Here is a 13,450-nt window from a genome sequence, read left to right as displayed (position 1 = left end):
GAGACAAACTGAGCCTGTATTTATTTGTGCAATATGAAGAAAAAAAAAAAACCTATCCCGTACTTCCTTGATGGAAATATCTGCCTCCATGTGGCTCTCAGTGTTTAGTCTGAATACCCTCATATGCATAGTGACTTCCTTGGGTACATCACTCACGGGAGGTCCAGTTAGTGCATTCTGAACAGCACTGTCCAGCTCACTGTTCAACTTCAGACCACTCCAAGTGTTGCTCTGGTGCCAACACACATTTCAACTCCAAAGAGCCTTTTCCTGAGTCTAAGTTTGCGGTGCTCACAAAGGATCTTCGTATGTGTGTTTCTGTTGTAAAGAATCACAAGACTTGGGTTCTGCATAGACAGCACTGACTGGTCTTGGTCCATTGGCATGTAGCGCGGGAGTGCAGTAGCCATTGAAGAGCACCCTGTGTGAGGGGCAGTCATACTGACTGTGGCTGGATGTCGGTGCAGGAATAATGCTGGAGTCAGAGGGCTGATCTGAGAACGGAGTGGCATACTCAGGCTCTGGAGGAAGTGGCTCTGCATACTCGGGCAGGCAGCCAGGAGTGTCATAATGGCTGCAGGTGAAGGGGGCAGTATAACACTCTTCTGAGGAAGGTTTAAACGTTGAGCCAACTTTATGTCCAATAGGTGTAAGAGCTGGCTCAGCATAGTCTGGGAGGATTAGAGAAGAAAAGAGAAAATGTAAATGTAAGAAAAGTCATACAAGATTTTTTTTTCCTGGTCACCTGACATACAGCAAACCTTCGTGAGATCAGAGGTCAAACCTGACATGATATTTGGATCTATCCTGTATCGTGACATTCAGTATCTCCATATGCCGGTATATCATCTCCTAATTGTTGCCAATAAGAACAAAAGCAGCAGAATTTTAAGCACAGTCTTAAAGATCGACCTTTTATGAAAATTAATTACTATGTAAACTTACTTCACCGTAAAGAAGAGGTCAGAGGTCAAATATGACCTGATATTTCAAATCTTTATACAGTACTTTCTACATGCTGACAGTACACACCTTACAAGGCTTTTATAAAGAAATAAATCATTAGGTTGACCTTCAAGACCTCAGTGCATGCAAGGCAAATTATAAATGGCTTGTTAACATGACCCCAATCTGCACCCCTGCATTTCGAGCCGTCGTGTTTACAGACAGAAACAGTGACACGCACATAAACGCTACCAATGACATGACCTACCTGATTGACCTAACTATAAATAAGACCAATAAGAGAGTAGCATCAATCCTGCAACTATGGCAGAAAGTTAAAAATCCAAACTGTTTTCAAAAAGACACAATAAACTAGTGAATACATTTATTCACTCAGTGTTACCTCATAAATTGGATTTGGCAGTTGATTAGTTTGAGGGGCCCGGGCACATTTACTTACATCGTACACACGCAGACTTTTACAAAATGTTTAGGTTCTAAAAACTGAAGCTGCTGTATCCTATAACATTTGAGGTCTGCTTTAGAAGCCAGCTTCTTGAAGTGCCTGCACAACAACAACAAAATCTGAATTTTAATAAAATCTGTTCTTCCCTTTATTCGTGCCACCCAACCACAGAGCAGCCTGGTCTTCTTTCTGTCAGCAGCTGCTCAGTTTTTCTCTCCACAAAAGTTCAGTTTTATCTCTGCACAGCATCCAGAACGACTCTGGCTTATCCTAAAAGTCGCTTTGAATTCTGTGAGGTAGTTTTCCTCTGAAGACTTTCTTGGTGCACAAACAGACTCTACATTTAACAGAGTGAAGATATGCACCGCAACTCCCGTCTGGGTGCTTTTAAAGTCATGGGATTTGTCGGCATTTCCGACCAGCAGAATCGTAGCTCCTAAAAGTTCTTGGTTTGCCAGATCAGTAGGTCACAGATCACTATTTTTATATGATTTGATGGTTTGATTGTTGATTTTGTTCATCTGGATGCAGCGTTTTCAGTGAAATGCGACATCCAGATGAACAACATCAACTTTTTGTAATTTCCTGACGGGGATGATTGAGCATGCATCAAGACATTTTTACACAAACTTAAACACACAGATACTAAAACATGTAGCAGCAGGCTACTTTCGATAATGGGAAAAACTCCACTTCTTGTTTACATCTTGCAAATCAATTTCTGGGAAACTTCTGCTTCTTTTCTACCAAATAGCTGTCTCTAGGACAATGCAGAGCGCTGCACGAGAAGTCTGGCCACCAACAACGTCTCATCTAATCGCAAGGATGAGGGCTGACGGTCTAGCACTTAGATCCATCCAGACTACTCTTTGTCCTCGCAGAAGACGCCGTGGTGTGGGAGGCCTGGACTTTCAAGAGCACACAGGGAGTCTAAGACCCAGAGCTATTTTAATTAGACAGGCTTTACTGAGGGCTTTGATTGTCTTAGCATTGACCGTCTGTCCTGTTTATCACTGGACCTCTCAGAGAAGGGCCCCCTCACTGAGGGAAGGGGTAAGGGAGGCAGAGATGGGACTGCTGGGAGGAGGGGGGGGGGAGTAGGCTGAGTGCCCTGTATCGAGCTCCAATTAAAGGGTCTCTTTCAGTGAGCCTCTGTGGACCAAAGAAAGGAATGTTTATGCTGTGACCGGGTGATGGGCTGAGCCAGAGGAAAGAATGGACAGCCCGTGGAGAGAACTGTTTGCCTGTCAGGCTTGGCGTGAGCTACTCAAACTGACCACTGAAGCTAGAGACCATTAGAGCGGGAAAGATGGAGAGCCGAACACTTAACAGGACAAATAAACTTCAAAGGTAGCAGTTGACGACACTTGCAGAAGAACAAAGCGGCACCAGCAACTTCCTGTAATTGATAAAAATGTGAATTCTCACCATTAAGAGGAGGGTTTGGTAGTGCATCGTGGACGTTTCGAACCAGAGGGTACGACTGTGAGCCGGGAAAACTCTTTTCCTTCAAACTCTGAGAACCTACACAAAAATCATAACCATAAAATCATTGCAACATTAAAAAAGGATTCATAACTAAAAAGTATATTAAAAAAAAATAATCTGAAAAGTGCTAGACTTACTTGTGGGGACAGAGTAGGAGTACTTCATTTGTGAATCTTTTTTCCTACAATTTCAAATAACAAAAAACAAACTCAGAGGTTAAATAAAATAATGAACGTTGATATTTCGTGACAGCAATCCATGTATCAAAAATCAGTGACAGTATGTCCATACAGGAAAGTTAAACATTAGTACATGTGCAGTACCTTCGCTTCAACCAGAATCCAGCCAACACACAACTGCCACATATCATCAGGCCGAGGGCCACGCCCACTGCCACTATTACTGGCTGACTGGAGGCTGCAAGAGTGCAAGAGAGTCTGCGTAAACAACTGAACACGTGTGAGGAAGGAATGCTGTTATTACAAAGTACAAAGTGTTGCCAGTCAGATTAATGGCTATATTGCCCTGTTTGCACTGGTGTGACTGTAATCTACTCGTATAAACTTCATACAGGTGAGTTGGTGGATGACACAAGTACATACTCTGTTTTGTTTCAACTAACACGGTGCACTCAGTGGTGGTGGGAGTGGGGCTTGGGAGCAGTGGACCCGAGTTAACTTTGATGGACGGAGAGTCTGTTGGGGAATTATCGAGACAGGAAAACTTCACACCAGGAAACTCAGCTGCAAATCAAACCATGTTAAAAGCAAACAAACCAAACTTTATTGTGGATAATCTGGAAGCTTATGAGCTACTGCCTACCACCGCCTGGTGGACGGGAAGACCTCGGTGTGGCCTTACTAACAGGACAGCCCAGGACCTGAATCTGAGCTGAAGCCCTCCCGTGCCAACTCAGCGGCTGGAGGCGGACAAATCGAGCCACCACAGGAGGAAACAAGCTATTGAGCACTCTGAGGTGTCCATCGGCGTAGGCCGGAAACACCTAAGAGCCACAAAGACCAAAATGAGTTAGCATCTGCATGTCTACTGCTTTAAAAAGCACAGGAAGTTGGGGCAGTGAAAGCATTAAGCAGAACACCTACCTTTCTTTCTTTGCTTGCAGCATCTTTGTAAAGCTTCCAGTTCTTTCTATCCTTACTAAATAAAAGGATGTAGGATTCCATGTAGTACTCATCTGATCCCGCTGTTACTATTCCTGACGAAAGAGAACAACGCTTGTTTGATTTTGTTTCAGATCAATATTCAAAAAGAAATAAAAAGGCTTCATGGATTTTAAACAACAAAAATAGTCCATCTCTGATTCATGAAATCACAATAAATTGCTTAAACCAAGCATATTTTGTACACAAATACTTATTATTGTTATTTTTACCTGTGATGTTGCTTCTATCGCTCAGCTCCATCTCCACCCACGGGCTCTGATCACTACTGTCTGCTGTCCAGAGCAGGAAGTTATGGCTGAAATCATTATTTCTGGCGTTCCTTGACTTTGTCTGCTCTTGACTGTTTTTATCAGCAAAAGATGAGGCGTTTAAAGCAGAAACAGCCAAGTTGTTGTTACACTCTGTTCACGGATCAAAGGAAAACAAACAAACTGATGAATTATAATTTGAGCTTCATAGTAACACTCGCCTACACATTTTCATTATAAACCACACAGATTCATGTTCCCTGTGATGAACTGCATGAAATCAAGAAAGTAATGGACACTGTTTTGCCTTAAAAGTGAGAAGAAGAAAAAAAAAAAAAAAAAACCCTAAACAAAATGTGCAGAAATGAAAATCGTTTTATTTAAAGAAGCTAAACAGCAAACCGGTTGCTTCAGATAGTAATGAAGCCTTTAGCTTCAGCGAGGAAGAGCTGTGTTTGCGCTACTCCTGCTGTTCTCATCTTTTCTTTACTTCCTCTTTCCCACGCTGTCCAAGTCTTCTCGCCCACTATTCTATCGTCATCACTCCGATCCACTCGGATTCCTGCCCACCACCTCTGGGTGAATAGGTGTCGGCTTCCTGTTCTTTAAAACTCACTGCAATTCTGTCACTCTGCCTTTCATGCAACCCATGTCCCCCCAGTCTCCATAACATCCTGGATGTTCAGAGTTTCATCCAAGGTCTTTGTTCGCCATCTGCTCCACCACCTGTGTTTACACTTCAGGGGTCCATCCTATTTCCTACCTTTGTTGGAACACCGCTCAGCCATGCCGAAGGTTGTCTAAACACTTTCCTCAAACATCGTGAACATTAAACGTCATCATCTGAAGTTATACAACCCCAATTTAAAATAAAATAAAGTTGGGACACCGTGTAACATGTAAAAAATATGTAAACATTTTTAATAAACAAAACAAAAACAGAATGCAGTGATTTGCAAATCTCATAAATTCATTCACAATACAACTTGGAAAATGTTTAAACTGAGACATTTTACTATTATATTAAAAATATGAGCACATTTAAAATTTGATGGCAGCAAGACGGCTATTAAAAAATAATAATAAAAAACATGTTGGTACAAAAGGCTGGAAAAGTAAGTGGCTCTAAAAAAGAAACAGTTGGTGGAATTTATGCAACTAATTAGGTTAATTAGCAACAGGTTAAACCTCAATCGCGCAAAGAAGAAACCATATGTGGACAACGGTCGATGGTACAGGGGTGTCAGTGCATATTAAATTGAGGTCTCCACATATATAAAGGCCCCACCAGTGCTGAAATGTATATAGAGGTTTTAGAGCAACATGCACTCCCATCCAGATGACCTCTACTTCAGGGAGGGCCTTAATAATCTCAGCAAGACAATACTAAACCACCTGTGAGAACAGAAAGGCTTCAGGGTAGAAAAGTCTAGCTACTGAAATGGCCTGTCTGCATCCCGTACCTTTCACCAAGTTAAAACATTTTGAGTTAAAAGAAGCAGATCCAGAATAAAATATGGCTTTACGAGATCAGCAAATCACTAGATTCTGTTTTTATTTGGGGTTGTGAATGTAAAGTCAGGCTCATACCTTGGATGAAAAGCAGCTTCTTTTCAGAAAGTGATCCCCTGTCAAAAGAAGTGAAAAAGAAATATTGATAATCAATACAAATCAGTTACACTAAACTAGCAGCTACACATTTCCACAAGATCTCATTTAAAATGTGGAAAACAAACACATACATTTTTGAAAGGACTCCATTGGCAAAGGTGGATTCATACAGTGTAAGGCTTCTCCCACGATTCACAGTGATATGGCCTCCCAGACTGTCAGATGTAGCTCCCGCATGGACTGCAGACTTGCACAGCACCGAAGTCTGTGGCAGAAGAGAGAGATGGAGCCTTTTCAGACATGTATTTGATAAGAAGCACAGTACAATACAGCTTTTCCTAATGAAATCTGCTGCGCTTACATCTCTGTAACCATGCTCAGAGTTCCCCCACACGTCCCCTGTGACCTTCTTGCATCCTGCAGGGCAATACACGCTGAGAAGGAGCAGAACAACATGTGAGAAATACTTGCAGCTCTACTGAATCGGAGATGAAGACGCAGAGGTCCACGGCTTACCTTAAATGCTGCGAGCTAAAATGAGATCCCCGTTGTAAACATGAAATGAGATCTGAAAACAAAAACAGAAAACTTCAAACGGCGCTCCTCAAAATGAATCTTTTTAACATTTTGACAGCATGTACGGGTGGACCATGTGTCTCGGGCTTACGTAACACCACCTCGGCATTCGCTCAACCACACAAACAGACAACAGACTGTGTGAGACGGTCTGGGATGCTACAACTGTGCTATAGTCAGGCATGAGTGGTCATCACTGTTGATGTGACTAACGCCTTTGTTACTGTGAGCAAAGCGAAAGGTCCATGTGTGATCACAGCCAACAGACAGTGGTTTGTATGTCTGAGTACAGACTTAGCTCCAGACACTGCTGGATTTCATAAACAACTGAGCAAAAACAGGAAACTATGATACATAGTGCACAGTACACAAGGCCACAGCCAGGAAAATTAAGACTTAGTCTAAATATAGGCTATTCAGACTAAGTAAGTAAGGCTACATGGTTATTTAAAAAAATACCCAAGGAGAATCTGATATTGTGTATCATTTAGTGAGATTTGGGGTTTAATCCATGAATAAACATACCGGGTGTACGCATGTCACAACTGGCCGGGGTACAAAGAAAAACAAATAAAAAAAAACCCTGAAAACAAGAAACAAGTAGCCGCTGGGTTCAGAAGCCTTATAGCGACGAATACAGGACGGCAGTGGGCTTGGAGTGGTTAACAGGCTGAAGAAGAGGAGGGGAGGAGAGCTCGAGACGGTCCAAGTGACAGACTGAAGCTTGAGGCCTCATTCCATTCAGCCCGAGAGAAGGAGAAGAACTCCTGCTCTCTGAGCAAACACGCCGGAGCCAACATGGAGGCGATGGAGGGCGAATGCCAATAAGCAATGAGTCATACACTCACGCGCACGTCAACACACGGGCAAATGTGTTATACTGAAGGATAAATAGTCACAGAACAGCTAGTGTTATGATTGTATCAGTGTAAACTTAAAAAAAGATCTCTCTCACAACCCCACTCGCACCTATATAACATATAAATCAGGCAAATAACCATAACGTAACATAATGTAACAGCCTTGTTTCCCCTTTAGCTTCTGTGCTTTAGTGTGTGCATTTATTATATATGGTGCACAGTTGATTTTAAAATCTGTCACAGGCTCATCCCTGGCCCTGCAGATTACCCAAGGCCAGAAATGCTCTGGTGTTCTGTGGTTTTATTTCCTTCTGCGTCAAATTTACTCTGCTATAAATAAACAGTGAAAAATAAATAAACCAATGCAATCGGAATAACAAAGAAGCTTCCATCAAAAGTTACCCAGCATGACATCAGTCAGAAGGCATAAATTATAGAGTACCTGGCTGCTGATCTGTGGCATAAGAGAGCAGAAACCCTCGTCCAGAGCGATGTGGGCCCGACTTGAACATTATTGTTACTTCATTGCTATTAAATGTCACATTCTTCCCGGCTGCATCAAGCTTCCCGCACAGAGGACCTGTGAACACACATTCCCGCAAACTACGTTTATAAAGCACAAGAACATAAATACGTCTGTCAGCACACACGCCGGTGCACTATAAACATCCATTTCCAGTCCTTAATAATGAAGATTTGACAGTCTGTTAGACAGAAAAACACTAAAACAAAACAAAAAGAAGTTTCTGTAAGAAAGTGAGGCGCTGTGAAATCTGATGATGTATACAATAGTCAGCCTAGTGGAATATCTCTTGAATCTCTCAACCCTTAATTTGGAGCAACTTTTATGCCCTCAAGATACGATCCAGCTGGTTGCAAAACCTACACGTCTCCTGTGAAATATGGTTTGCCTTTTCCGTCAGTGCATCAGCACAATGGCATGTCCTGAGTGAGTTATACAATCCAGACTGGAAGATCATCAGTAATGAGTGGGAACAAAGTCTCTGTCAGTAAGTATGTCAATTAAGATTTGATGAGGACACGGCAAAGTTCTCATCAGACATCTGGTGTGTGACCACATTTTTGTATTCCCCTCTCCCTTAAAATGTGTATTTATATATTTTAAATTAATGACACAAGACATGTCGCTGTTCAGTAAAATAAGGATGAGAACAGTTTGACCTTTGACTTGGGGCAGGAACCATGAGACAATACCTGCTGCTGCTAAAACTAATGTGCATGTGCCTGAAAGAAAGAATCTAAAGAAGCACATGAGGTTGTTTAAAAGACAGACTTTGATTTCATTTCCTTACTAAAAACAGGATTTGTTTGGTTCATTGCCTCAGGGTAACATTATGCAGTTAGACCACTTTTCTTAGGGCAATGATGCTAAAGCAGTGCTTCTAAACTCTGATCCTTCCTTCCTCGCTCCACAACACTTGATTATCTGGTTATCAGGCAGCTGCAAGCTTTTCATTCCCAGCTGCAAAGTTTGTGTGAGTGGGGGTCACAGGGAGAACCTGCGGGGTAATGTTTTGACAGCACTGACCTGTTGCTTATGTGAGCTGGCAAACAATACACTAAAATGGACTTTTAACAACTTACAAGAAATGGACACAAAGTGATTTTATGAGGAAAAACTACGATTGGACAGCGAGGGTCATTCCCACAGTGGGGTCAGCAAATGTGATGAGAGTGACAGGGAGTGGAAGGAGACCCTAGAATCAGGTCTGAAGGGTCAGTTAAAGGCCATACCTATGTGATGTGGAGAGAGTTTGAAAATGAACTTGATGTTTATTAAAATAAAAAAGAAATATTTAAGTAAATTTGTTGACTGATATGTCAGAGACCCCCAAACTCTCTACAATATAGTAAATTAATTTATTCTCCCACCAAAAATGTTAATTTTATTATTTATTAATAAATAAATAAAACAATCAAGAGGTGTGCTCACCCAGGCTGTGCTCTCCGTTTTTGTCTGTGATTATCACAGAGCCATTGCTGCAGCCTGGACTGCTCTCAACGTCAAAATCTCCAAAGAGCAGTCGCAGCGTGCGCCCCTGTGGTACACGAAGCCTCCACTTACACCAGGTGTTACTGGGGTAGGTACCCGGATAGTTCTGGGAGGCTACGGTGCCCGTCTCTGGTGCCAGCAGCGTATGTCCACAGCCATTACCTGACACAAAACAAGCACTATAAGAAAGCTACGACAAGAAAAAAAGGGCACAGTTCACACGGTAAAAATTAAGATTAACTTCTAACAACTTCTGATTTCCTTTTCTTTCAGTTTCATGTTTCCTAATCACTCACTTCTAAAACTGATACAGAGGTCTTAACCCACGCCTCATTTATTTAAATTTTCCTTCCAAGGAGCCAGATTTTCTTGTAATGTTGTTAAAGGTTTCTTGAGCGACAGTGGCTGTCTCTTCACCGACGCTCCATCCAGACCAGAGGAATGTTTTCCTTTTATTTGTTTGTCAGGCCACTTAACGCTGACCTATGAATCATTCAAACATAAAAAAAATACTGGTGCTACCACTGCTACCTCTCAGCCTCCGAACAGATGCACTTGTGAAAATCCTGAGTGATTTTTTAGAAAAGTTGACCACTGATATCAATTTAAAAATCCTTGGGGACTTCCTTCTTGAGTTATCATGTTTAACTGCTTAAACTTCTCCATTACTAACATTTTTTCCCGGCACTCATCTCAGCATCTTTTGCCTTTTGGTCACAAATCTTTACAAACTGAGTCAGCATCTAGTTGATTAATATTTTCAACTGTTCAGCTGCTGACGGCAGTGAGCAGAGTGGAATTATAGACCTTAAGGAAAGCCAAAATGACATAACCTGAGACGGCTCCGTAACTGGCTCTCTTAATTAAATACAAATATTAAAGGCTTTGTTAATACACCATTTCAAGACAGGTGAGCAACGAGTCTAATCTGAGCATGTACGGCAGCTCAGGGCATGCTTATCCTTCTGTCATCACGACTTTTTGAAATACCAACGAGGGAAGAGCTCAACTGTAACACCTGTGACCTGCACGTTGGATACAGAGCAAAACATAATTGTTTAAGATTAAGTACCAAGAGGTGCTTTTCCCCAGGCAAAAGCAAGGAAGGAAAAAAAAGCATAGTGCTGATATACTACATCTTGCTGTGACTAACACTTGAAGAGGAACAGAAAACACAAACATTCAGATGGTTTAAGATTCCTGTTGGTCACAAAAAATGTTTTCCTACAGGAGTCACACAGAGATTGGTGTTGCGGGGGTGACAAGCTCAGACACTAACACTCCCTGCCCTCACTTTTCACTCCCCCAAGTAATGTGCTCCAAGAATGGTCAAAACCTGAGGAAGGCACCAGGGTCTGAGCCTAAACACCAGCGCTGTCCTTGCTTCCCTTAAAAGGCTCCTGAATATTTGTTGACTGGAAGTTACAGGGTAGCCTTCCATTCGCCCTGTGTCTCCTCCTGCATCAGCCGAGCTGGTCACCTCCTTCCCAACAGCACTTCAGTTCCTCATATCATAAACCTTCGACTGTTATTGTCCCCCCTCAAGTCCCCAAAGGATTCCCTGGAAATACCGCAGCCACATACTGTAACTCTGGGCAGCAGAGCATGGATCTGTCACCTTCCGGAGGCCGGCCACGGGGGACTTTTCCCAGCTTTAAAGAGGGCGTAATGTTGGGAAATGTCTGGGTGACCAGTAATTGCCCCCCTGATCACTGGGCTGTTTCACCCACAGTCTGCTGGGCTGTTCTGACCTGTTTAGAAATCTCAGGAGCTAAACCACAGAAAGCTTGGGTGTTAGGATAGCAGACAGTCCATCAGAAACACGCCAGCAATATAGTTTTCCACTTCATGCTTTGTTGGCAGGTCCTTACAGGTCCACACTAGCAGACAGGATGTTCACCTATGCTACCTGCCACTACATCCCCTTATTCAATCCCGGAGGTAGAAATGTTTCCCCCAAACCTAGGCCCCACCAAAGCTGGGGCATAGCATATTTGCTAAGTTAAATAATGATGTATCCAGGGCTTAATCATCTTCCGATGTGCGGAAATCAAAGCCCCAGAGACAGACAAAAACAACACTGAAGATTTGTGGTATGGCTGACTGGTGGAGTCATAGTCTGCAGGGCAATAGCTGGTTTGTCTATGTTTATATATGGTCACTGTGATTCATAACAGGCCTGACTGATGTGTTGAAAGAAAGAAAAAGACTCTGGGAAAGAATTGCTGGGATCACTAGGCACACACGGGCAAGGAAAGAGTTTGTAAAAACTGTTAACATGACTTCCAATCGGCGACCTTTGCACCTAAATACAGACACATTAATGCACTTTAAATCTGGCTTAGAGCCATAAAGATGATCGGAACAGCAAAATAAGTGTGGATGTGTACAGTGCAGAATACAGGAAAAGGTATGGTGGCCTTTCCAATAACAGTTTCTGGTGAAAATGCATTAAACAGCAATAGTTAGCAGGGTTATATGACAACAACTATCTTAAACACAGCAGAAATGTGTTTTAAAGGTGTTGATGCTTAATGATTAAAGGAGTCTTGATTATTAATAATCGTGCGATTAATTAAAAAAAAACGGGGGAAACTCTTCAAACCAAGCGAGTTACTTATCAGCTCTAGTTGCAGCTAACGAAATGTGCGAAAATCCGACCCCCACGTCACAATCCTTATCTTATCAAAAGCGTCAACATAACAGGCGTTTTCTTACCCTCCTGGCCGCGAACACACACCGAACAGACGCTTAAAGCGATCCACAAACCGGCAATGAAAGACTTCACAGCATCCCCGATGTTTTCGCACTTTGCGAGCATGATTTCCAGGAGCTCGGCGAGAAAAAAGTAAGGTGCATGCCTCGCTGACTCGAGGGGTCTTGCTTCAATAAAAAGTTGGAGCACAGAGTACTGGATATTTACTATTGGTCACGAGTGTCGAACCCCGTCTCCAATTGGCTCTCCTGAAGCGTCAATCAAGTTGGTGTCCGGGATTCCATTCCCAAATAGTAGGTGATCCGTAGGTGTTCGCTGACCTGAGACCAGCCAGCAGTAGCAGTGCTTCTTATTTACTCTCATTAGAAACGATGGAAATGCCGAACCGGGATCTTTATTTGAAGATGCGTGCGTGTCAAAGGTGGAAAGTGCAGTTTTAAAGCAAACATGAAACATTCAGAAACACCTCGTCTGTTCGCTTTATTGACTCGCCCGAATTTCTCAGTCTAAGTGCTAAGACTGCCATCTTCCGGTGAATTCAAGGCAACAACAAAAATATAACAAGCGCCTGTTCTAGAGCCACGATTAATCATTTTCCTCAAGATTTAGAGGTATGTATTTTTTCTTTAATCTTACGTGTGTTTTTCTATTTTTCCAGCCTTTTAATGTCTTCGTCAATCAGTTAGTTCTTCACTTTAAAAACATTTCTGCTTTGACAAGTGCTTTTAAAAAAACATCGTTTTGTCGCTGTCCCAGGAGACTCCTGTCAAACGCACCCAAATTATGAACACATTGAAGTATTTATTCACTTAATGCCATGAGTCCCCAATCAAAGTATCACAGAGTATTCATGTGATCTAGGAGCACTCTGACTGTCATTTTAAAGAAGAAAGACTGAGAGGCCATGCATGCATTCATCATCTGGTTTAAAGTTATAGACTGGAAGTTATCAGAATATTGGAGATGTGGGTCTGTTGTACCTGAGAGAGAGCTGGAGCATGCTCTGGTCACGACACACATGAACAGGAGAGCTGATCCTGCTGCACTACGAGCCCCAATCTGGGCAGCCTTGATGCTTCTTGGCTGTAAGGATTACACCACCTGCTGGTCTGACTCTCCAAAGGTCACCTCAAAAAAATCCCTGGTCCGGTCCATGCTTGTTAAATATTATTGCATTATTATTGCATCAACACATTCTTCGACCATCAAGACCAGGTGTAGAGTGTAAAGTACAATATGTATCCAAAATTATTTATTATTTATATAAATGATATTTGTAAGGCTTCTGATATATTAAAATTAGTATTATTTGCAGATGACACAAATATTTTTTGTTCTGGGG

At 42.3% G+C, this 13,450-nt stretch overlaps 1 protein-coding gene across 1 annotated transcript; it reads right to left on the bottom strand.

Annotated features, from left to right (window-relative positions):
* Positions 1 to 39: 39 nt before the first annotated feature.
* On the bottom strand, positions 40 to 12,305 carry si:dkey-34d22.1 (discoidin, CUB and LCCL domain-containing protein 1). The gene is made up of 15 exons (XM_005943753.3): positions 12,111 to 12,305; positions 9,333 to 9,554; positions 7,821 to 7,958; positions 6,459 to 6,510; positions 6,304 to 6,376; positions 6,074 to 6,207; positions 5,922 to 5,959; positions 4,293 to 4,484; positions 4,003 to 4,115; positions 3,722 to 3,902; positions 3,502 to 3,594; positions 3,223 to 3,316; positions 3,037 to 3,080; positions 2,840 to 2,935; positions 40 to 671 (listed from the first exon to the last, which is right to left on the bottom strand). Exons 1-15 carry the CDS (start codon positions 12,211 to 12,213, stop codon positions 292 to 294), a joined length of 1,953 nt encoding a protein of 650 aa, XP_005943815.1. The 5' UTR covers positions 12,214 to 12,305; the 3' UTR covers positions 40 to 291.
* Between the last annotated feature and the right edge of the window lie 1,145 nt (positions 12,306 to 13,450).

The sequence above is a fragment of the Haplochromis burtoni genome, unplaced genomic scaffold (assembly GCF_018398535.1).
Source record: "Haplochromis burtoni strain Fernald_Lab_line unplaced genomic scaffold, NCSU_Asbu1 Contig_376, whole genome shotgun sequence".
NCBI lineage: Eukaryota > Metazoa > Chordata > Actinopteri > Cichliformes > Cichlidae > Haplochromis > Haplochromis burtoni.
Note: the sequence above shows the minus strand (reverse complement) of the source record. Positions and strands in the feature narration are given on the sequence as shown.

Bases quoted from the DNA above. Each gene is read 5' to 3' on its own strand.
- si:dkey-34d22.1 (XM_005943753.3), bottom strand. From the start codon at position 12,213: ATGCTCGCAAAGTGCGAAAACATCGGGGATGCTGTGAAGTCTTTCATT. The intron at 7,959-9,332 runs GTGAGCACACCT...GTGTGTTCACAG, and splicing joins AAACGGAGAGCACAGCCTGG to GTCCTCTGTGCGGGAAGCTT. The intron at 672-2,839 runs GTGAGAATTCAC...TAATCCTCCCAG, and splicing joins ACCAAACCCTCCTCTTAATG to ACTATGCTGAGCCAGCTCTT.